Source organism: Colletotrichum tamarilloi (assembly GCF_030869305.1).
Source record: "Colletotrichum tamarilloi strain Tom-12 chromosome Unknown Scaffold_6.1, whole genome shotgun sequence".
NCBI lineage: Eukaryota > Fungi > Ascomycota > Sordariomycetes > Glomerellales > Glomerellaceae > Colletotrichum > Colletotrichum tamarilloi.
The window spans coordinates 529,553-553,630 of NW_026849389.1; the positions used below are offsets into that span (position 1 = coordinate 529,553).

The following is a 24,078-nucleotide window of genomic DNA, read 5'->3' on the forward strand; positions in this document are numbered from 1 at the left end:
CTCATAGCCTCGAAGTAAGCCATGTCTCTTATTTCGGTAACAATCTAGCAGATTTTGTCACGACTGAACCACAGAGTTGCCAGAAAAGCCCGCATATAATCAAGCATTGTGCCTGTTGTCGCTTTTATGGGTAGGACGCAGTGAGTATGGAAAGGGGACTGTACTATCAATCTCTACACATCGACTTGACACCATGACCAATAGCACCAAACCCCCAATGAATGGTTTTTGCAATGAGACCCATCAAGAGCCCTGTCTGTATGAGCCCATCGCAATCATAGGCATGGGCATGAGACTCCCAGGACGCGTCCATAACGCTACCGACTACTGGGACCTCCTCGTCAACGGCAGAAGCGGACGTTGTCGAGTTCCAAAGAGTCGTTACAACATCGACACCTGGTATGGCAGTGGAAAAGCTGCCCACGTTCCCAGCGAGTTTGGCTATTTTCTCGATGACATCAACCTGGCCCATGTAGACCCTAGCTTCTGGTCTTTCACAAAGCAGGAGGCCGAACTCATGGACCCCCGGCAACGTCTATTCCTCGAAGTTGCTTATGAAGCCCTTGAGAATTCAGGTTCCACGAGATGGAGAGGTTACGATGTTGGGGTCTACGTTGGAACCATGGGAGAAGACTGGAGTCAGCTTGAGTCTCGCGACAGTCAAAGCCTCCAACAGGTTCGACCTGATGTGTATGGAGACTATATCATTGCCAATCGGGCGTCGTATGAGTTTGATCTTACAGGACCGAGGTAAGTCTCTTACCATGGTTTATCTCTTATGATTTCTCACAACATCTCCAGCGTCGTTGTTCGAACTGCATGTTCCGCATCTCTTGTTGCACTGCATCAGGCATGCCAAGACCTCCACAGCGGAGACTGTTCATCTGCCATAGTTGGGGGTGTCAACCTCATCCTCAGCCCTAAGGACACCATTATCATGCAGCAAAACGGAGTGCTGTCTCCGTCAGCAGCATGCAAAAGCTTCGACGCCGAAGCCGATGGATTTGCGCGCGGTGAAGGCGTCTCTGCCATTTACATCAAGAAGGTGTCGGATGCAGTACGCGATGGCGACCCTATCAGGGCAGTTATTCGGTCAACCTGCACTGCGGGAAATGGCAGAACCCCAGGACTGACGACGCCGAACCCTGAAATACACGAAAGGCTCATGAGAAGGGGACACAAGATGGCTGGGATCACCGACTTGTCCAAGACCGCGATGGTAGAGTGTCACGGAACTGGTACTTTTGTAAGTTTATTGCAGGAACTCTCGAAGACATGTCAACTTGGCTAAGTAAACGTTTTCATGCTTAGGTTGGGGATCCCCTGGAAGTCAGTGCAGTGGCCAACATCTGGGGTGATCACGGCATCTATATCGGCTCAGTAAGCAATTAAAAGCCATGTAAAATCTTTCGAGATCGGTTACTTACAAGATCTATTAGGTCAAGCCAAACATCGGTCACGGCGAAGGGGCTTCTGGGCTCTCCAGTGTGATCAAGATGGTTCTGGCATTGGAGAACTCCACCATACCACCAAACATCAACTTCAAAACTCCTCATCCTCGAAGTAAGCTACATTGAAGTGCAGCACCACTGGAAGCAGTCACTGATAAAATTCTGACTTAAGTTCCATGGAAGAGTGCCAAACTCAGAGTTCCCACAGAGCCTGTACCCTGGCCAACTGATAAAGATCAGCGGGTCTCAATCAACAGCTTTGGCATCGGTGGTTCGAACGCTCACGTGGGTTTTCGATTTGATGGATCTAGAATTTCTATGAGCTGACAACTTGGTTTCTGTAGGTGTTGCTGGAATCTGCCTCTTGCTTTGGCCTATCAACTTCCACCCTAACAAACGGCCTGAGCTCAGGGACTAACGTTCCAAAACACCAACTCTTGCCACTTTCCGCCACACATCCTGAGTCAATCAGTGTTATGGGCCTCAAGGTTCAAAATTATTTGAGTCACAAACCTGCAAGCTTGGGCGACGTCGCACACTCATTAGCATCTCATCGAGAGACACACCCATATCGAGCTTTCTGTGTGACCGACGGCTGCAGTTCCTTTCAGGTTTCATCAGTTGTCAAAGCAACAACGGCCCCGCCAGATGTAGTCTGGGTCTTCACGGGTCAAGGGGCCCAATGGGCTCAAATGGGCAAAGAACTTCTAGAGCAAGAGGGGTTGTTCAAAGACAGGATCGATGCCATGGATGGAGTTCTTGCAGGTCTTCCAGATCCTCCACCATGGACACTACGAGGTTGGTATATCTACGAAACTTGCTGGAATCCCACTGATAATCTGGACCTCTCAGAATTACTATCTGCCCCGAAAGGAGAGAGTCGCCTCCATGAAGCAGAGTTTTCGCAGCCATGCTTGGTTGCGATTCAAGTCGCGCTCGTCGATTTGCTTCGCTCATGGGCCGTTGCGCCAGCTGCAGTAGTGGGACATTCTTCGGGCGAGACCGCTGCTGCCTATGCGGCTGGTGCAATTACAGCTGAAGAGGCTATCTTGATCGCTTATCACCGTGGTCAGATCACTCGTCTCATAAAAGCTGCACACAATGGCAGCATGGCAGCAGTTGGTCTTGGCAGAAAACAAGTTGGGCGGTTTCTTCGCCCAGGTGTCATCATCGGCTGTGACAATTCTCCGTCAAATGTCACTCTGTCTGGCGAGAGCGATGTTCTTGAGGAGATTCTTCTGGAGCTCAGCTCTAAGCACCCAGATGTTCTCGCCCGGAAGCTCCGCGTTGAGTGCGGATACCACTCTCGTGAGTTCATGTTACACCGCTCCTGGTTTCGTATCGTGATCGCCCGACTAATGTCTACCACAGATCATATGAAGACTGCCGCCGCAGATTTCACATCCCGTCTGGAGGGACTGCTTCAGAACAAGGAGCCGCGAATCCCGTTCTATTCGTCTGTGACAGGAGAGAAGAACACAGACATGTCTCACACATATTGGGTCCGTAACGTCATCTCGCCTGTTCTGTTCAATACAGCGGTACAAGGAGTCCTAGACGATTTCAAATCCCCAATTTTCGTCGAGCTTGGCCCTCACTCCGCCCTTGCCGGGCCTATCCGTCAAATCCTGAACTTCAAAAACATGCCTGCCCAATACATACCGACGCTGGTGCGCAATCAGGATGCCATTTCAGCCGTTCTGAAGACTGGAGGGGAGCTCTGGGTGGCCTGCATCAATATTAACATGGCTGCCGTCAATCCACCGGGACAGTTTCTAACAGATCTTCCGACATATCCATGGCGCTACGATGAGGAGTATTGGCAAGAAAGCAGAATTTCTCGCAGTTGGCGCTTCAGGACATTCGATCATCACGAACTTCTCGGCTCTCGCGTCGAAGAGATTTCGGACGCCTGCCCCGCTTGGAGGTGTATTCTACGGCTTGAGGATGTTCCATGGCTGCAAGAACACGTCATCCGGGACAACATCACACTTCCTGCCTCTGGTTTCATTTCTATGATAGGAGAGGCTCTGAGGCAGCTTCACGGGTTCGTGGACTTTACACTGGAAGCTGTGTCCATGGAAGCAGCTTTGGTTCTCGATGAAAAGCCAGTCGAGGTTGTGACGATACTCAATCCGTCAAAGTCAAAGACTTCGAGTAAGAAGAGCGTTTACGATTTCTCAATATCCTCACTTGCAGATGGGAGTGAAGTATGGGTCAGCCATGTATTTGGCCAGTGCAAACCCGGCTCAGATCGGAGGCATGCTGTCCCTGACATGCCTATCCTACCACGTAAAGCTTCAGCAAATTCATTCTACAACACTTGGAAAAGACATGGTCTGAACTACGGTTCCAACTTCAGGGGCTTGTCCAACGTCATTTCACATGTTAGGGAAGCCAAGGCTTTTGCAACACTGGATAGCAAGCTCGCAGGCTACACCAATTCGCCCTATTCGATTCATCCAGTTACTCTCGACACAAGCATGCACGTGGCAATGATATCCGAGGCCCGTGGTCTGGAGCGAAACTTCCAAGGTCTAGTTGTTCCCACTTACATCCAAGAGGTGTATGTTGCTCGACCAACCGGACAGATCAATGTTGTCGCTAGTGCCGATAATGAGGCTGAAGTAATTGCCAAGAGCAATATTGTTGGAATTTCCGATGGACAAGTCGTGATCAAGATCTCTGGCTTAGAGGTCACTCAACTCTGTGGAGTTACCAGTGACCAAGAAGCAGAAGATCCTCACGCTGGTGTCGTTTTGAACTGGATGCCAGACATTAACTTCACGAAGCTGACTCAACTATTCCACCGTCGGGAAATGGATGCCAGTTTCAACGTTTTGAATGAACTGGTCTTGGCCTGCATCGTTGATCTGAGAACTCAGCTTCAGTTCCTTCCTGCCACGCAACCTCACTTTGTGAACTACAAGAGTTGGCTTGATGCGTCATATCGCAAGGCTATGACTGGGCGGTACGCAGATGTCCTCAACGCTTTCGACATCGCAACGATGAATCACAAGGCAAGGCTCGAGGCTATCGGTAAAATGGCCGAGTCTTGCAAGCGGACTCCTGCGTTGGACGCCTCTGTGTCGATATTCCGCGTGCATACCTTTGGCGCAGACTGCTTCTCCGGATTGCCCCATGCGATGAAGCCACTCGCACAGCCCAGCCATTTCGACGGAGTTGCCAACCTCATAGCTGACGTAGACTTCACCGACTTTGTTCGACTTCTAGGGCACAAGAACCCAGGGTTGAGAGTTTTACACATAGGCGCGAGAGAGAGCGATGACTTGCTATCGAAGTTATTGTGTTCCAATGACATCAACTTTCCATATGGTAGCTACGTTTATACCGGCGCTTTCTCAAAACCGCCGAATTCTTTGAGAAGCTGTTTCGAGTCAGCACCGGCTGTTACCTACAAGCAGTTCGTGATGGACGTAGATCTATCATCACAGGGCTTCTCGGAAGAATCATTCGATCTCATCATCTCCGAACCTACGCTATCCTCTTTCTCGAACGTCTCCATAATCAACATGCGAAGACTGCTTAGTCCGCGAGGTCATCTGATTCTTCAACATGCGAACCCCGAATCCAACCTTCTTCGATTCGTATACGGGCTATCTACTAACTTCGATTTCGGCTACGGCTCCCTGGGCAGTCCTGACATATTGCTGAACCAACTAAGTCACGCTGGCTTCGACAATGTCTCAACCTTTACCTTCGCAGGAGAGCATGGTAGGGTCACTGTCGCCACACCATTTGCTGACTTCCCAAAAATGAGCAAGGCCAGCATCATCTGTCAAGACCCAAGTCATCATCTGGTTGTTGCAGCAACAAGCAACTTAGAATCCCGCGGTATTTGCCCACAGTTCTTTTCCCTTGGGCAGGAGCTGCCCCATGGTCAGGCCGTCGTGTGTTTGTTAGATCTGGAAGGCCCCTTCCTTCATGACATGGATAGCATCCAGTGGGAAAACCTTAAGAAGTCTTTGTACTCTGCGCAGGATGAGAGATTCCTTTGGATCACTGCAGCCTCTCAAATTCACTGCAAAGACCCAAGGTACTCTTTGACACTGGGTGTGACCCGCAGCATCCGGAGAGAATTATCGATTGACCTGGTCACCCTTGAACTGGAATCTTACGACGGTAGCGGATGGAATGCCATGACCACTGTCTTCGAGTCTCTTGGCGACCGAAGCAGCATTGACGGCACTAAGGCGGATTCTGAATATGTCAGCTCCGGGGGGGTGATTCAAATATGTCGGTTCCATTCTGTCAAGGTTTCCGACGACCTACGCCAGCGATGCGAGGGTGCACCCAAGGTTTTGAGGATGAAGAAGCCCGGAATTTTGCAATCTTCAACATGGGAAGAGTCAGAAGCCACGACGCTGAGCGATGATCGTGTGGAAGTCTCAGTGAAAGCTGTTAGTCTGAACGCAGAGGTACGTCAACTGAAAGATCTAGAAATGACTTGAAAGGCTCGGAACACTGACCATCATTTTAAGGACTCAAAATTCTCATCGGGTGACTTAAAAGATAGCAGCAGCGCCTGCGCCAAAATCGGCCTTGAAGGTAGTGGTGTTGTGACAGCTGTCGGGCCAAAGGCCTGTCGGTTCCGAGTGGGTGATCGTGTTGCGTTTAACCTCTGTAGCTCCTTGGCCACCACAATCATCGTCCCGGAGTCTCTTTGTGCAGATATTCCACACGAAATGACATTTGCAGAGGCTGCTTCGTATCCTTACTCTTATAGCACGGTGCTTTATGGACTTATGGAGCTTGGCAGGTTGAGGAAGAACCAGGTAGGCTCTTCTTGTCGAGATAAGCACATCGTTACTTGGGCATCTGCTGACTCTCTAGACTCTTCTGATTCATTCAAAGCCAGGTGCTCTTGGTTTAGCTGCTATCCAAGTCGCAAAAATGGTCGGTGCAGAGGTAAGCTCCATTCGTCCATCCTCGCGCGGACCTATTTGGGATGAAAGCCTGACTCAACTCTGCCCCAGATGTTCTGCACGACGGAGAATGCGACACAAGCCCGATATCTGCAGAAGTTGTACGGTATTCCGAGCAACCGTATCTTAAGCTCCGATATCACCTCATTGGTGCCTGAGATCCTACACGAGACAAATAGCCGGGGTGTGGACATCGTCTTCAGCACGCGTCCTGAATCTATGCAGGAGAGCTGGGCATGTCTCAAGCCGTTTGGAACGATGGTACAAGTACGACATGGTGGAGATCAAATGGCGGATACTTTGAAGAGTTGCCGCAACCGAACTTTGGTGAACATTGACCTCGAGGAAATGAGAGTTCACCAGCCCGAGGAGAGTACTCGGTAGGTCCTTGTTCCAAGACCATAGTCTTGAGATCTTCCACATCCAAAGTTTGACTCACTAACATGAGACCTTGCAGTCTTCTGGAGCAGGCATTCTTGTTCCACAAGTTTGGACTCAATAAGCCCTCGCAGCCCATTACAGTCTTTCCAGCTTCTGACATACTGTCAGCTTTCAAGTACTTGCAAAGTGAAGGGCGTATCGGCCAAATTATTATCAAGATGCCCGAGAGCAACATAGAGCTCCAAGCTCTTCCCTTACGACGAAGTTTATCTCTCCGTTCGGATAGAACCTATGTCATCGTCGGCGGTCTTGGAGGATTGGGTCAAGCCACCGGAAGATTCCTCATCGAAAAGGGGGCTCGTCATTTGATATTCTTTTCCAGATCTGCCAAAGATGTCGCCCACTCAGCATATTTCAAGGAGCTTGAGTCTCTAGGCTGCACGGTTCAAGCCGTTTCTGGTAGTGTCAACGAGATGACGGATGTGGTGAGGATGGTTGACTCAGCAACTACTCCGATTGCTGGGGTGTTACACGCTGCAATGGTACTTCAGGTATGTCCTATTTCTGGCATTTTCTGATTTCTGGATAAATACTTACTACGCCCCAGGATGTTCACTTCGCCGACATGACTTTTGAGCAATGGCAGACTGCCGTCTCACCAAAAGTACAAGGAACTTGGAATCTCCACTACGCTCTCCAAGCACAGAGAGATCCTCTTGACTTCTTCTTTCTCTTCAGCTCCCTCTCGGGTTTGGGAGGACAGATTGGACAGGCCAATTATGCTGCTGGGAACGCATTCCTCGATGCGTTTGTTCAGTACCGGCATTCTCAGGGTCTAGCATGTTCTGTACTTGATATTGGCATCATGGAAGACATCGGTGTTCTTGCCAGGGAGACCAATCGTCTCGAAGCTCTTCGCTTGACTTCTCAGCATTGCCTTCATGAACAGGACCTCCTTGATGCCATGGAGTTGATGATTGAGAGATCTCAAGCGAAGAAGAGGACTCATACGCAGCCCATATTGCATTCGATGGAAGGCTACTCAAATCCGAGTCAGCTTGCCATCGGAATGCGGTCTTCGTCTTCCATAAACAGAACCGGTTGGCAGCAAGATCCACGTGCCGGATTCCTAGCAAAGACTGTGTCTGTAGACGGTCCTATCGATCAGCACACATCAGAAAGTACTCTGAAAGATTATCTTCAGAGATGTGTGTTAGATCCCTCGCAGCTGGAATCAGACGAGGCGAAACACTTCCTGGCTGGGGAGATTGGTGCAGCATTGCGGGGCTTCATGATGCGACAAGATGAGGACGTCGACCTGACAATGCCGCTGCAAACGGATTCCTTGGTCACAGTTGAGCTTCGAAACTGGCTGAGACAAAAAGTTGGTGTAGTCCTCAATGTTCTCGAGATGAAGAGTGCAGCGAGTGTGATCGCGCTGGGTGGTTTGGTGGCGATGAGACTTTCGGCCGTGTACAGAAATCGTATGCAAGATGTGGGCATCAGTTGAATAACGAAATTTATTCAAGGTTGAGGTTGGGCTGCTTCAGGAGGGTCTCCTATCTCAGGCACGGAAAAGAAAAGTTACTCCGAAGTTTTTGTTCGATTGCAAGACACTCTCGTTCTAAGATGAGAGTCTCTGCCAGTTACTTGAAATGATTTCTATATCCCGTCAGTCACTGCAAGGTGAGGCGGTCATGATTATCAAAGTAGTTGATGTTGAGATCTGGGGGGCATGGGGTCGGGAGCCGTGCCTAGACATCGACGCTTCACTACAACGAGAATCGACACTCGCTGTGGGTAATGGCGTAAATTTGTACGAGAATTGTTGCTCAGATTCCTACTTCCAAGTGATTATGATCGTGTACACCGCCCCCGGAGAGACCGGGACGGCGGGTCGGCCCTTTGGGAAATAATAAAATAAACTTCCACACTTGATAGAAGATGCCTGAGAATCCATTGCTCGTCACAAAGTTTGACCGGCTGATGTTTACAATTGAGCTCTGGGTATTAATCTCCCATCTCCATAATAGACTTTGTGATATGAGTCTATGAGTGATGTGGCGAATCATACGGTATACTACTTGATCATTGACCAATACGACGCTCAGCCCTTCGTAGGCCCCAGCCGCTCACTTGAAAGCAAATGCTATGAGGCCGACTGATTATATAAAGTACATAGACTAGTCGCACTGATCAGTGACACCAGTCCGCTTCGATCTTGAGAGAAGTGAACATTGACATAATCAAATGACTCGTCACTTTTTATTCTTTGCGGTCCTTTGTTGGATCGCTACCCATTCGGCCATGGCGGCTAGGGTAGCGGTTGTCTTAACGGATTCGAAAATGGACGACAAGGCCGGCATTGCTGTCGCACTTATGAAAACCGATATCAAGAACCCTGTTAAACCTCAATACGACCGCGTTATCTTAGTCTTTACAGGCGCTGAAGAACGCAGCAAGATGGCCCTTGCGATGTCCGATTATCTTAACCGCGCTGAGAAGCATCAGCCTGCCTTACCAGCTGGGTGGGAAACACGAACTGCATGGTTCCAGACAAAGACCAACGTTCTGGGCCAGGCAGCGCCCCACGAAAGCTGGTACAAGAACCTTCGACCTACCAAAGAGCTCCCCGTGGCAACTGGAGAGTCCTTAGCAGCAGAAGTCGCCAGGGTTGGCAGAGGTTCTTTCGTGGACGTCTTCCAGGTCGCGCCCTGCGAAGATAATGATGTCTGGGATTTCATCAATGCATTACCCAATATCAATGTCTACCATCTCTTCTTTGGTTATAATTCCCGACAGGGTATCGCCACCGACGATATGACCCGAGCGAGTAGACTAGCTCTATCACAGAGGCAAGTTCAGTTTCACAAGACCCTACAGGCCCGCCTCAGCGACAAACATCCCAGCGCTCGGGCGATCTTTACCCAGAACGTCCCATCCTTCGCCAACGCCGGAGCCGGCTCTCAGGATCTGTCTTGGTGTAGGAAGTATTTCCCTGAGGAAGACATCTTAATGGCGCTGCGGGATCCATTCTGGACCGGCCTCATCACCCTAGCCAACAAGTACGCAGAAAAAGCGACGAAAATCCAGCAGATACCCGCTTCACCTGAGGAATTCATGACTCAAGTCGTGTCTGCTCGATTGAAGGAGACGACTCTGCGAGTACAAATTCTGAAGATGCTGGAGAGTGCTGTTTCAAATCAACAGTTTGCACAGGACTCGCCAAGATGTAAGTTATTATTAGTCGTCTTTCGAAAGGACTAGATCACTAACACTCTTCTGTTAGCTTATTCTCGTGTTCGCGATATCTTAGTCGAGGAGTTCACCGGAAAGCCAGCACCAACTTTGGAACTGGGAGACGCAAATCACATGGCGATCGTCTTGCAATATCTTGACAACGAGACCAAGGACCACAATAGTTACGCAATGAGACTTCTGCCGGCCTTGTGTGACACTAGTGAGGAAAACCCCACTCAACCTCCCCGGGTCTCAGCAGGAGCGCCGGCTGCTCAAAGTCCAGATGGATGGGTTCTTGCAGGGTGTGATATCCAAGACACGAGAGGATATATAGAGGGGCTATTCCAAGAGAATGCACTGCCGTGAATGACTTTATGGCGAGGACATAATACTAAGGTAGCTTGGAATATTATTCCCACGACAAAGCCAAAATCAGGAATTATAAAGCCGCCAATGCGCAAGTGTGTAACATACATATATATATTCTAGGACTTTCTCTGTGACTCTACATCTTGTCATGAAGCGCGAACTTACTCTTCCCCCTTAAAGCATTGCCGTACTTGAAGAACAGCCATGGGAAGGGCATCATAGCAACTGTAAGGAATGCAAGAAGACTTGTTGCCCACTGGTGACCGAGTCTATCATACATCTGCACGCCAAATAATGGAAACGCAGCTGAAATCGCACAGAGTTAGAGAACTGAAAGGCTCGTGGCTTATTGAGAAAACAAGACTTACCAGAGAAGAGGCACCTAGTCAGTCCATTAGACGCCAGTGCCGATGCAGAATACTTTGCATACGCATCAATCTGAAAGTGTGGTCAGTAAAAGAAACGCTTGAGATAGAGGGACACATCTTCAACGTACGAGGAAGGTATAAATGCCAGTAAAGGCTAGAACAGTTCTGTAGCATTGGACCGATTAGCTTTCATCTGACAAAGAACTTCCTTGTCTCCGATGAGATAATAAGTGTGAAGGAATGAGAAAATTTAGGCCTCTCCAATACATTTTTGCATGTTCATTGGAGTCAATAGACTTACCCGCAGCCGAAGACGCCGGAGCCGATGATTGGTACTATCCAATGGATATTGGGACTTATCGTCCAGCCGAACCAGAATAACCCGATCGGTATCAGGAACCCGCCCAACATAGCCGGCGGTAATCGGAACTCCGGCTCGCTAGTCCCGTGCTTCTCCACAAGTCGCGTGCGGATGTTGGACCAGACTGGTGATGATGCTGCAGCCAAGCACATGCCTACAATAATGCCAAGGAATGTAAGACCACCTTGCCATAGGTTCATCCCATACTCCGTTCGGAAGAGGCGCGGGAACGCCAGGAAGAACAAGTACAGTATAGCCAGTAAGATTGCCGAGTATACGTTAAGGCAGAGGCACATAGGCTCCAAGAAGTTGAACTGTAAGGGTCGTAGCATGGAGGCTGCTATGATGGAAGCCTTCGACGGCTGAACATCTCCGCTCTTCTTCTCCATCGGCGCTCTATACCGGTCATCGCCAGTTTGTTGGCGGAGGTGCTTGGCCTTCATGTATAACCTGATTGGATGAAAGGTCTCGGGCGTGAAAAATACAATAATGGCCATCAAAATCGAAGACCAGATGATCATGATATAATAGGTCCATCGCCAATTGATGTTGTAGTTGATGAATCCGCCGACTATTGGGCCCACGCAAGGCCCCATGAACGGCACTAGCGACACAAGAGACATGGGGTGTTGGATTTGGTGTGGTAGGAAGATGTCGCCCACGGTCCCTCCTGACACTGAGAGGAAGGTACCGCCAAAGGCACCACTGAAGAATCGAGTGACCAGTATGGTTTGAATGTTCTTTGCAACTGCTGATGGAATTGTCGAAAGGATGAAAAGAGACCATGTCCCGAGGTAGATGGGACGTCGTCCGTAATACTCACTCAAAGGACTGATCATTGGTGGCCCGAAGGCAATACCCAAGAGGAACGTTGACAGTCCGAGAGTGGAGACAAGAGATGAAGTGCCGAATTCGGCATTCATCTGGGTGTATGTGGATGTGTATGCTGAGCTAGTGCAGGTACTGGATGATGCAATGGTCAGTATCAGCTACATTTGGAATAGACTAGAGGCTGCCTTCGGGGGGTTCTACTTACACGCAAATCGTTACATTGCACAGTATTGTAACGATGGCCCACTTCCGAAACAGTGACATGCTGTGTGGGCAAAAAGGGTCGTCGATCCCATTAAAAGATACCTCGAAGGAATCCCGGTCGGTGGGTGGCCATGCCGAAGGCACGGAATACTTCTCGGCGTCATCGCCCGACTGGGAGTCGTAATTATCGCTGTCCATCTGAGCGAGACCTGAGAATTTCGTGGTTGTCAATACTGGGAAGAGAGTTCAGACGCAAGGTATTCAAGCCGCCGATGTTCTGAACTGAACATAGTATGAATCGCTAGATAGGGCAGGCCCGACGGTCATTGCTTCGGTAGGACACGGAGCCTGCTTCCTTTTGAGGACGAGCAACCACGAGAACAAATTTACAGCGTTTTACCCTAATGACTCTTGAGTAAATCACAACGAATAATATTGAAGAATGCGAAGCAGCTAGGTCTTTTATCGAGATATTGACGGCTTTCGGCATTTGGAGCAAAAGTGCGGAGAGCCAATGGGATTATACGGATTTGTCCCATCTCCCAAGACACCTCGGTGTCTTAGGCGATCGGCACAAGACGCCGGACCGAGGCCGGGCTCTTAGCATGGAAATAGTGCCTTCTTCTCACATTCATCACACTAGGCCTCAGAGTCTTATGCAATCCACCGACCTATACGGAATGCAAGTCAATATTCCTGTATCTGATTCATGTTGTCGGTATCAATATGCACGGCTCCTCGGGTGCAAAGCCGATCAGCAGACATTTACTTGAAGGCCCGTATACTACAGCTCTTCCGAAAGCGATGGCTCGTCCAGAAGACATTCATCCAACATCGCACTTCAAACTCACTCAGCACCCATCCTCAGTCATAAATATTTCTAATTGAGACTCACGGGTCGTAATGGACCAAAGTATCCTGCGCTCCCTCAGAAGCAATGTCGTAGAAGTCCTTGCAGTCTGAGAAGGAAATCTTGGGCTGTCCGGCGTAAAACTCATCAAACTTGGGATCAAGTGCATCCCGGAGGTTCTCGACGCCACCTTCAGGGTGGATGTGCTTCCATGGAAGCCTGCAAGTCTCGGCCTTGCAACTCTTGAGGACCAATAGAAGGGCATCAAGACGGTCTTGGACAACGGACAAGGGACGATCGAGAAGCTGACCTGAAGCGCTTCCGGCAAGGTTGTTCATCTGACCTGGGTCCTTCTATAACAGGAGTGAGTAACTGGTCATGATTTATGGACATCCACTCCTAGAAATCAGACTCACCTTCATGTCGTAAAATTCGCGTTCGTTGCTGCACCAAACTGAGTAGAACAGGCTATAACTGTCGCCGAGAACACGCATGGCCTTGTAAGTGTTGTTCGCAGATGCTAATGGGACGTTAGTGCCAAGTTGCTTGGAACGATGCAATATGAATCAAATGAACTGACCTCCGCCAAACGCGTCATATCCGCGTTGAGTACCCCAAAACTCAACATTGACGTGATCATGTTTAGGGTCATTCTGGGCCTTTTGGATCCCATTCTCAGAGAAGGGAATAGGAGAACCATCAAAGTCGTCACGTAGGGTGATGTTGGCCAACGAGAAGATGGTAGGAGCAATGTCGGTGTGGGTTGTGACAAAGTCCACAGTCTTGCCCTTTGGCACGCCGGGGCCGCGAATCAAGAAGGGCACGTTGATGTCTTCTTCAATCGCGCAAGTCTTTCCTGGCTTAAGACGATGCTGTCCAATGTGGAAGCCATTGTCAGACGTGAAGATGACATAGGTATTGTCGAGGACACCGGCTTGATCGAGACGCTTGACGACGGCGTCAACCATTTCATCAACGGACTGCAGTGTTTGGAGACGGCGGCGGTAGTAATTGTCACCGTATGTTATCTCGGTGGCGTTCAGCTGGGGGATGATGAGACCCCAGTTGGCCATGCTCGGCTATAAAAGTAGCGTAAGCGACCAACGACTTGGATCAAGAAGTCGATAGTCTTACCTTGTCAGGGTTAAAGTTGTAAGTGCGAGGAACAGTCACGTTTGAGAAGAGGTTTTCGTGCCTCTTCGCGGGGATGGGTGGTGTCGCACCAGCACTGGTCTCGCCGCCAAGTCCGTTGTTGTGAGGACCAATTGGTGCAACACCCAAGAAGAAAGGCTTGCTGCCGTTGAACTTGAGAGCATCATCCAAGAAGCCGAGAGCTCTTTCGGCAACCAAGTCGTTACTGTACTCGCCCGGGAAAGTCTGAGGTGGGCTCTGGTTTCTCTGGAACGTTGCATTCAAGTAGAGATAGGTGTTGGGATCTAGAAGGACTAGGCTAGAGTTAGCAATGAAGCCCCGAATTCTAGGTGTTGTCAATGACTTACAGTCACTCCCAGTCCAGCCCTTGGGGAAGGGATTGTTCCAATTTTGGGTAGAGTGAGAGTTGAAGAGCTTGCCGGTGTAATACGTGTTGTAGCCAGCGTCCTGAAGCCAGACAGGAAGATACTTGTCGTTGTAACCTTGGGAGACAAATTTCGGGTAGCCACCTATGAGAATATTCAGACTATTGTCACTCTATTGGCAGTAGATGCTTACGACTTACCGTGAGGGGGAGTAACATATGTGACATTGGTGTTGTGCGCCGCTTGCCCCGTCAACAAGCTGACACGAGATGGACAGCAAATTGCGATCGTGCAAAAGTGTTTGCGATAGTATGTTCCCTGCTGAACAAAATGCTTCTGAACATAAGGCATGTAGTCAAGGGAACCGAGTTGCTCGTCCTGATCATCAGTCAAGATGAAGACAATGTTCGGCTGACGCTGCTGCACGCTCTGAGCGATGACAGCGGAGGCACCGAGGGCCAGTGTCGCCAACGTTGACAGGCTAAGAATTGGCAACATGGTGAAATGTGAAGCCTGTGATCTTGCAACTTCACAGATATCTACTCCAAAACCAAGCAGGAACAGAAAAGCCGCCTTGAGATCGAGATATGTGCTTCCAGGCACTGCAAAGTAACTGTTATATGTCGCGCGTAAGTGTTATGAGTGACGCAGCACCTCCATTGCCGGCTCCCACATTTCAGTAGACTACAACGGCAGGAACCTTCCCCTAAAAGCTAGTAAGAGAATCAAGCCTGAGCGTGTTGCGGTGTTAGCCCACGGGGCCCCGGTAGCTCGGTGGTATCGCTGGTGGGTCGTCGGACGGCGCCCGCTCATCGGTCGACCAACCGGCTGGGCTCCAGGTCAGCGAAATGGGTATTTCGACAATGTCAACGGCATTCGCAATCGGGTCTTGCGATTTCGTCATTTCGTCCGCTAGCCTATCTGAACCACGATCACCACCTTATCATCATTAAGAAGACCATTTTTTCGGAGCTGGTTCCAGTTCGAGGTTCAGAGCAATATGTCGGGGCTCCGCTCTAAACCGAAGAGACAGCATGGAACGACATGGCAGACAGCTGTCTTAGTCAAGGCTCTTCACATAAGGTAGGTAGTGAGACGCCATCACCTGAGTGCAGTCAAGTAACATACACTACTTTTTATTACCAACAAAGTGGAACAGGGCGAAGATGAACTTGACGATGAACATGACCTCGATTGGTGCAAATGGGCTCAGCGATTGAGAGATTACATCATTCACCCAGTAAACTAAGTCTATGAGCATTTTGCCAGAGCAACCGAGCAAGACTCATTGGCTGTGAAACCACCTATGAATAACCTTAAAGGCTTCCCGACTCTTCGGGTCACATTTCAGAAGCGGGTGGTAAGCATTTGCTAAGAGGGATTCATAAAGGTAGGATACCTATCAGCAGTTTTGGCTCTTGTTCCTGTGTCTTGCTCTTCGGCGGCACAGGGCTTGAGTCGGGATCCAAGCCAATCCAGCTGAAGCAATCGATCTCGCAAAGCTGTGATTGTTGAAAGCTCAAGAGGGGTTGCAGAGCGTGTACTTATATCCTGTGAAGTGGTAAGTGAGTCACTACACTGATACCCCAATTGTTAGCATATGCTGGGACTTGGAAATTCCATTGTCTTTTTACAAGCATGGCCACAAGAAGAAAAGTACATGCACACAGCTAGAATGATTCGTATTACTGCACTCCAGTCTCCTGCCCAGACCCCAGGGAATCGTTAGCAAAGCAAATGTGGGGTAATAAGGAAGATGTTGAAAGCTTCTTCACCAACCCCGAGTAGCATCGGAAGTTGGTGAGGGGAAGAAAACTTGATGCGCACTTGAAGCTTTGTCAAGCTTTTCCCCATAGAACATTGTAAAGGTTTAGATTCAATGAGAGCTTTTTGGCTTCTATGAAAGTCTTCCTAGGTAGCATTACGAACTTCTAAGGCATTTGCAAACCATCGCGATTGCCCAAGACGCATTCTGATTGCGCACGGGAAAGCGTTCATGAGACGAGATGCAGCTTCCGCCGTCAACCTGCCCAATCAGCGATTGGTCAGCAGATCTGGCCGGCTGGCGCAATGGTAGCGCATCAGACTTCTATCTCGTCCGCGACGTGTGGTTATCTGGGGGTTGTGGGTTCGAGCCCCACGTTGGTCATTTTTTTGTTGTTCGGCCTTCTAAAGGCTGTTTTTGTGAAGCGGACATTCAGCACAGGTGGAATTTTTGAGCCAAGCATGAAAATTGCTTTGTCATTATGTAGAAGAACTCCTCAAAGTGTTCCCTGCATTTCTGAGAGTACCGAAAGTCAACTGGATGGAGGCGAAATTGAATTGGTGCTTGCCCATACGGATAGTACCCCTGCTTGCAACGCAACTAGGATAACTCGATAATTTGTCATAGGATGCTTAGAGGTACATAGCGATGCCTTTTCAGAAGCTTTCGAAAGCCGACAGCTTGCAAATTGTAATAAGAAAACAGTTCAAATTGCGGATCTCAAGTGTTGTCTTTTCTATTGCTTGAGGTAGGTACCCTGGTACGAGTTGTCATGTCAGGGACTGCTTTCCTTAGGTACCTACCTGTGTTCAGTGTTATCGACGTCATGCCGATGTACCCTGGTGTGTCTTCTCTCAGCAACGTCCGCGTCCGGCGCTGGTGGTGCGGGTGGCCACTCACCGGGCTCTCACCGAACCGACCCACTTAAATCTCCATTGTCGCATAATCGTCAACCGTCCGCGTCAAGCTCCAGCTCAGCTTCCTTTCCCACGGCAAGCTCCAGAGCCCGAATCACAAAATGGTACGTCCTCATGCGCCTCCTCAGATATGCAACATGCGGCAATTGTCGCGCAGCTGTCTCGTGCAATGAACTGTAAGCGCGCTGGCTAACGCAGCTGTCACAGTTACCCCTCGGTCTCTTGAACGCCGCCCAAGGGCACCCTATGCTCGTCGAGCTGAAGAACGGCGAAACACTCAATGGCCACCTGGTCATGTGCGATACCTGGATGAACCTCACATTGAAGGAGGTTGTTCAAACGAGTCCGGTACGCGCCGCCCGCGTCGATGCATCGGCCCATACCCCGCGCCAGACCACTGACGAGTACATAGGAAGGCGACAAGTTCGTCAAGATACCCGAAGTCTACGTCAAAGGAAACAACGTACGAAAACTCAGATAGCGCAAGTCCCAATCACGAGCGACATGCTGACGAAGCCCTAGATCAAATACCTACGAGTACCCGACGACATCATTGACGTTGTGAAGGAGAACCAACAGAACCAGCAAGGAGGATTCCGCGGTGGCAGAGGTGGATCGAGAGGAGACCATGGCGGCCGCGGAGGTGACAGAGGTCGGGGCAGAGGCCAGGGCCGTGGAGGCAGAGGAAGAGGTAACCGTGGTGGTGGTGGTGGTGGTGGTGGTGGTGGGCAATGATGATATCCCGGACACGATCATGACGAGCCCAGTTGATACACGGCTCCCAGCGGCTACTTTGCACGACTTGCAAGAAGATCGACGGCCATCTGAAGGCTACAGACATCCACATTGGACGTCTCGCACGAAAAGGAATTCGAATGCGGATGCCATTCGGAATTACAACGCCATTGGATCAGCATTGCGTTATCGGCCTTTGGCCGCCCGCCTCGGGAGCACGCATATCAACATAATCATTTTACGTTCAAAAAGCAAGAAGATATTCTCATGACGCGATGCTTATCCATATGCCAGCCGTGATGCTTGTGCATGCTCGTCGTCTATCGCGAAGCGCATTCAATGTCGGGTGAGTCACGTGATCCACTTTTGCACCGGGATTAATTCGGTGAGAGAAGCTCCGAAAAGTGCAAGCTGCAGCTCTCCAGAATTTGTATCCCCCATGCCCAGCCGCATTGCCAGCTCCATGTCGGGCACTCGAGTAATTTTCGACGGCTTATGGCGCTGTCTCTGCCCCTCTGTCGATACGCAAGCTGCGGCCAGGCTCCTCAATACACAGATTGTTCCCAGAACATCGCTTGCGACGCGCCAACGAAGTCACCTTGTCCCATCAACCCGCCATCCTGCGAATCGTACACGATGTCGAAGATACACAACCGCCACATCTTCGGCCGTGCAGGCAGAAGGACACTCGAAGCATCACGATAGCGAGGAGCTAGTTGAAGCCGACGCAGCTCGAGAAACAGAAGGGTCGGAATCCGTGGACGACAATCTCCCCGCCGTGAACGAGCAGCTCCGAGCAGCCTCGCTGCCTGCAATCCTGGATGCCTTGGAGGTCCTCCGGGGCCAACCCAAAAGTTTTAAAAAGGTCGCAACAATCATCACATATCTAGTGCGGGCTAGAGGCGTTGAGCTCAGCCCAAAACTCTACGAAGACTTGATCGTGGCTACGGCCGATGTTCAAGGATCGGCGGCGTTCCTAGCACAGCTTTTTGCGGAGATGAAGCGACTGCAGTTCACAACTTCGCCTTCAATATCCCATGCCGCGTTAGCTGTATGTTTCGCCAAGACAAACCGAATTGCCCCTTGCGCTGACGACGATAGGCTCTCGCGATACATCCCGATTACTTACTTCGAAACGAGATTCTTGCAGCAATGAAGCAGTCGTGGACTGAGGTCGATATACCAGGACAGGCCCACGTTGCCATCGGGCTACTCCGCGACGGTCAAATCGAGCTGGCTTTCGACGCAATAGAGAACCTAATTCACAAGCAAGTACCGATGGCTTCATGGGTCTTTGACATCTTCATTTTCACCCTCGCCCAGCGCGGTTTTATAGATGAGGCGATCAAGCTAGCGCATAGCAAGATTCACTCTTCTGATGGCGAGACGGACGTTGCGTTGTGGTATTCACTGCTCGACAATTGCTCCGAGGCGTACCACTACGAGGGCACGCGATACATATGGGGTAGGATGCTGGAGAAGGACAAGGAGCAACTTTCGGACGGGGTGCTTCTCAACATTATCAACACGGCTGCCAGGCAGAACGACTATCAGCTTGCCACAGGGGCTGCGCGGCTCGTCACGCAGAGGGGTGGAAAACTGGTTGCGCATCATTACGAGGCGCTGATCGAATGCTACGGCGGAGTCGGAGATATCGTGAGCGCATTGCGGGTCTTGTGCATCATGTTCAAGGCCATCTCAGTTGCGCCATACGCCAGCACCCGTCCAATCTACCAGAGAATCAAGAAAGAGCCAGAGAGCATCGACCCGGCTCTTAACACTCTTACTGAGCTTATCCGCAGCTACAAAGTCCCCATTGCCGCGCTCAATGTCATCATTGAAGCCGCTGTCGAAACACACGGCTTCGCGAAAGCGTTGGAGATCTACCAGAATGCGCACAAGTACACCGAGGCCAGCCCTAATCATGTCACCATTCGCTACGTTCTCCAAGCGTGCGAGGATACGGAAGCTCTCAAGGCTCTTGTTGCGCAAAACCCAGAGTTGGCCCTCAAAGGCGATCGCACTGTCTTTGCCAGGGTTGTGCATGAGTACGCCGTGGCTGGTGAGCTGGACCTCGCGTACAAGTGTGTGAGATTATTCGGCGAAGCTCCTGCGCCGGTTGAGGGGCAACAACCCGAACTGGACAGTTTTTGGATAAACAGGAAGACGCTACTCACCCTCGTCAGGAAGTCCCTTGACGTGCAGGACGTGCGGGTTTGGTGGTTGATCGAGCAGGCCGAGAGACGGAATATGGACGTCCAGTCGGGCTTGTCGAAGGTGATGGCATCCGTTGCCGACGAGATCAAGAGAAGTTCCGGATTGGACCGAGAGGACACCGAGATGACATATCGCTTCCCATCATAAAATGGCGGGTTCTCGTATATGTTGTATTACCAAGAGCACTCGCACAAACACCTCTTAAGAGAAGATGTGCCGCACCCGGATTTACCCGCGGCGGCTGTATACTACACTTTGGCACAAGCCAGTCAAAATTGCGTTGCAGAAGCTTGCAATCATCGACCAAGTCTTGAATGCCATTTGTACTCATACGGAGTGACTCATTGTCAGCTTATAGCGTCGCAACCTTATCCCGACCACCGTGGAACACACCGAGAGGCACCGGAGGTTATCTATGTAGCCGATTCCATTAATTTGGATCCGGTCTACAACCCAGCATGCAAGCCCACCGGGCCAATGTTTGACAATTTCTCAACGCGCTAATTGCGAACACCAGCATCCCTTCGTTACAAGCCTCCTCCACTGTGTTAAAGAAGCACTCGCTGTTCCATTACATCATCATAATTTGGTTTCCATTGTCTCATCAGACGACGCAAGCCATTCAGCAGTGCATTAGGAATTAAAGCTGGCACCCTGCCGAAGGCTTTGGTGCCGCCGACTGCAAGGCACTCCTCAACGGCTTGGCAAAAGCCATCGATTAATTAGTCAGAATGTGGCTCGGAGAGAAGACATGCCATCTCAAACACAAGGATCGTGCAGACCAAGTGGCTGAATCATCCGTGGGATGGCATTCAGTTCAAATTTCGATCCAGCTAGACTTAAGGTTCTTGACCGGGCAGCCAATCAGATGCTGCATGGACGGTGATCATTCAAGGGTTCCGGAGCTCGCTGATAAATCGACCAAAAGCCGGACGCGGATTAGTGATAATCTTGAGTATTGTCTGCTAGCTCGTCTTCTCCCATTCACCTCCACGGAACGGACTGGCACTAGCAGCGAGTACTTTCGCGATGTGTATGCAGAGGCTATCTCCTTGACTCTAGCTCCTAATTCCAAAGCCCGCCAACTCTGCGGCACGCCATCTCGTTGTCCCTCAACGTCATGTCAGCCCTAGCACCATGTCTCCCTATCATTCTGGTCGGCAGAATCGACGGGGACGCGCCAACTCCAAACGGACGAGAACGGACAAACCAATACCCTGTTGACACGGCACGCACGTTTAGATCTTACCATGCCCCAGGGAGAGACAGAGATTTACGACGCCTGCTTCCGCGGGGCCCCCCACCCCCTTCTTCTCTCTCAAACGAGATAGGTACCTAGCCATCTGCACCAGACGGCTGGTTCGCGCCTATCTCATTCCGGCGCATTCGAGAAACTTAAGCCCGGCTGTGATTCATAATGCCACACGTGCTAGAGTCGCGCCGCATCGTAGTTATCGCTCGTAAGCCCGATGCCGTGGACGGACCAAATTTTGGTCCTGATCGGTCATCAGGCTAGTAGTCATGTTGCTTCTTTGGCGTTTGAGTGTTGTCGACGCCAATGTCTGCTTGGCAAAGGTTGAGATGATGGCCAGTATATTAGAAGACGTGATGTCGGTATCATCATCGTCTGTTTTCTTGTCAATCCACACACTTATGTTTCCAGGCTTATACCCTTAGCAACTGAAGACATCTCAACCGCTTCAGGCGCAAGTTAATCCCCAAGAAGTACTCTAATATCCCAACGCCATCAACGTTCTATACATCACATAATCTCAAGCCACATCATCATCATCATCAGCCGTTTCAATGGCGCAGTTAATTCGAGATGCCCCTGTGGGCCAAATCATCCGCTTCATCACACGGAACAAGTTCCTCCAATACCCGGAAGAGAAGACTGGCTTCCAACTCCCGCAACAATGGCTTGACGTCCTCAATTCTGAGAAGTCCAGCCCGGCAGATGCAACCCCAGCCGACGCCGGCGCATCACCCCGATCCTCCGAATCGACCCACGCCGCCGATGAAGAAAATAAGCTTTCACAGAAAGAAGTCGAAGACGGCGCGCCGTACGGCACCTCGCTCCAGCGGACTCGGAGCCGGGAGGAGACGATCCCATACACTGCGGACCGGCTCGAGGTCGACGAGATCCACGAGATCCAAAAGACCAAGAGCATCCCCATCGCACCGAGAAAGACCAAAGATGGTGCCATCCTGGTGGACTGGTACTTTAGCGACGATGCTGAGAACCCGCAAAACTGGTCTAATGCGAAGCGCGGACTCATCGCTGCCATTATCTGTATCTACACCTTTGTCGTCTACATGTCTTCAGCGATTTACACGCCCTCCATAGAGGGCGTCATTCACGAGTTCGGCGTCGACATGACTGAGGTTTCCTTGGGTCTGGCGCTCTTTGTCTTGGGCTATGGTATCGGTCCTCTGCTCTTCTCGCCGCTCTCTGAGATCCCCCGCATTGGCCGTAACCCGATTTACATCGTCACCATGTTCCTCTTCGTGATCGTGTCGATTCCCGCCCCTTTGGCTAGCAACTTCCCCGGGTTGATGGTTCTCCGATTCCTGCAAGGTCTCTTCGGCTCGCCGTGTCTGGCATCAGGCGCTGCGTCTCTGGGAGACATGTACAGCCTTCTCAACCTTCCCTATGCCCTCATTGCTTGGGTAAGTAATTCTAAAATTTGACACCCATCATACGATACCATCATACTGACTCTTCCGATAGGTGTCTGCAGCATACTGCGGTCCAGCTCTTGGGCCCCTCTTGTCAGGCTTTTCCGTCCCCGCCATGGGCTGGCGCTGGTCTCTCTGGGAAATTCTTTGGGCCGCCGCCCCCGTTTTCCTCGTCATGTTCTTCTTCCTCCCCGAGACCTCGACGCCCAACATCCTCCTCCGCCGCGCTCAGCGTCTCCGCAAGCTGACGGGCAACGATCGCTTCATGTCTCAGTCCGAAATCGACCAGCGCAACCTGAAGACCTCGGCCGTCGTCATTGACGCCCTCATCAAGCCCCTCGAGATCACAATCAAGGACCCGGCCATCCTCTTCGTCCAGGTCTACACCGCCATCATCTACGGCATCTACTATTCCTTCTTCGAGGTGTTCCCCCTCGTGTACCCAGTCTACTACGGCATGTCCATTGGCGAAATCGGCCTCGTCTTCCTCTGCATCCTCGTCGCCTGCCTGCTCGGCATCGCCGTCTACGTCTCCTACCTTGCCTTTTACATGGTGCCCTGCATCAAAAAGTTCGGCTTCCCCATCCAGGAGAACCGTCTCGTACCCGCTCTCCCCGCCTCCTTCGGCCCCACCATCGGCCTCTTCATCTTCGCATGGACCGCATCCCCGGCCATCCACTGGATCGCACCCACCATTGGCATCACTATCTACGGCGCCACCGTCTTCGTCGTGATGCAGTGCATCTTTGTGTACGTCCCACTGTCCTACCCCCAGTACGCCGCCAGTCTCTTTGCCGGTAACGACTTCTTCCGCTCCGCCTTCGCCTTTGCTAGCATCTTGTTCGCCCGCCCCATGTACCAGAACTTGGGTGTCGCCCGCGGAACGAGTTTGTTGGGTGGACTTAGCACAATTGGTATCCTTGGAATCTGGCTGCTTTACTTCTACGGCGGTAGACTTAGAGCGCTGAGCAAGTTTGCGGTCTCGTCTGACTAAGGGGGTTCGGGACGAAATCTGGTCCTTTTGAGTGCAGCGTGGCTTTTGATGATGATGGCATAGCATGGCCTCGTTTCTTGTTTCCTTTTGCTTTCTATGGTCGCTAGAATCTCGAGAAATAGATCGATCAAGAATTAATAGAGTAATTTCGCGAGCAAAAGTCCCACGCAAATGCCTTTGACTATGTGAATTGACTTTACAAATGGCGGATACCGGTCTTCCTATTGGATTGTACTAGTGACCACGCGATAAA

General features: G+C 50.7%; 7 protein-coding genes across 7 annotated transcripts; 5 read left to right on the forward strand and 2 right to left on the reverse strand.

Moving 5' to 3' along the window:
* Nucleotides 1-193: 193 nt before the first annotated feature.
* On the forward strand, nt 194-8,288 carry CTAM01_02707 (beta-ketoacyl synthase domain-containing protein; the record flags this gene model as incomplete). Its single annotated transcript, XM_060518745.1, has 12 exons — nt 194-750; nt 802-1,246; nt 1,312-1,380; nt 1,440-1,563; nt 1,624-1,736; nt 1,796-2,759; nt 2,823-5,890; nt 5,954-6,247; nt 6,306-6,380; nt 6,449-6,777; nt 6,855-7,329; nt 7,386-8,288. The coding sequence occupies 12 exons, from the start codon at nt 194-196 to the stop codon at nt 8,286-8,288; spliced, it is 7,416 nt and encodes a 2,471-aa protein (XP_060386548.1).
* An 836-nt stretch (nt 8,289-9,124) lies between these two features.
* CTAM01_02708 (uncharacterized protein) lies at nt 9,125-10,384 on the forward strand (the record flags this gene model as incomplete). The annotated part of the gene is made up of 2 exons (XM_060518746.1): nt 9,125-10,010; nt 10,068-10,384. 2 exons carry the CDS (start codon nt 9,125-9,127, stop codon nt 10,382-10,384), a joined length of 1,203 nt encoding a protein of 400 aa, XP_060386549.1.
* A 139-nt stretch (nt 10,385-10,523) lies between these two features.
* CTAM01_02709 (uncharacterized protein) lies at nt 10,524-12,349 on the reverse strand (the record flags this gene model as incomplete). Its single annotated transcript, XM_060518747.1, has 5 exons — nt 10,524-10,693; nt 10,756-10,825; nt 10,884-10,920; nt 11,057-12,079; nt 12,153-12,349. 5 exons carry the CDS (start codon nt 12,347-12,349, stop codon nt 10,524-10,526), a joined length of 1,497 nt encoding a protein of 498 aa, XP_060386550.1.
* Nucleotides 12,350-13,042: 693 nt separating this feature from the next.
* CTAM01_02710 (sulfatase) lies at nt 13,043-15,016 on the reverse strand (the record flags this gene model as incomplete). The annotated part of the gene is made up of 6 exons (XM_060518748.1): nt 13,043-13,354; nt 13,418-13,521; nt 13,582-14,080; nt 14,136-14,446; nt 14,501-14,662; nt 14,719-15,016. The coding sequence occupies 6 exons, from the start codon at nt 15,014-15,016 to the stop codon at nt 13,043-13,045; spliced, it is 1,686 nt and encodes a 561-aa protein (XP_060386551.1).
* A 1,508-nt stretch (nt 15,017-16,524) lies between these two features.
* On the forward strand, nt 16,525-17,935 carry CTAM01_02711 (small nuclear ribonucleoprotein; the record flags this gene model as incomplete). The annotated part of the gene is made up of 4 exons (XM_060518749.1): nt 16,525-16,659; nt 17,408-17,548; nt 17,613-17,663; nt 17,723-17,935. 4 exons carry the CDS (start codon nt 16,525-16,527, stop codon nt 17,933-17,935), a joined length of 540 nt encoding a protein of 179 aa, XP_060386552.1.
* A 439-nt stretch (nt 17,936-18,374) lies between these two features.
* Nucleotides 18,375-20,299, forward strand: CTAM01_02712 (pentatricopeptide repeat domain-containing protein; the record flags this gene model as incomplete). The annotated part of the gene is made up of 2 exons (XM_060518750.1): nt 18,375-18,986; nt 19,037-20,299. 2 exons carry the CDS (start codon nt 18,375-18,377, stop codon nt 20,297-20,299), a joined length of 1,875 nt encoding a protein of 624 aa, XP_060386553.1.
* A 1,270-nt stretch (nt 20,300-21,569) lies between these two features.
* CTAM01_02713 (major facilitator superfamily transporter) lies at nt 21,570-23,825 on the forward strand (the record flags this gene model as incomplete). The annotated part of the gene is made up of 4 exons (XM_060518751.1): nt 21,570-21,612; nt 21,669-21,766; nt 21,968-22,822; nt 22,884-23,825. The coding sequence occupies 4 exons, from the start codon at nt 21,570-21,572 to the stop codon at nt 23,823-23,825; spliced, it is 1,938 nt and encodes a 645-aa protein (XP_060386554.1).
* Nucleotides 23,826-24,078: the final 253 nt, after the last annotated feature.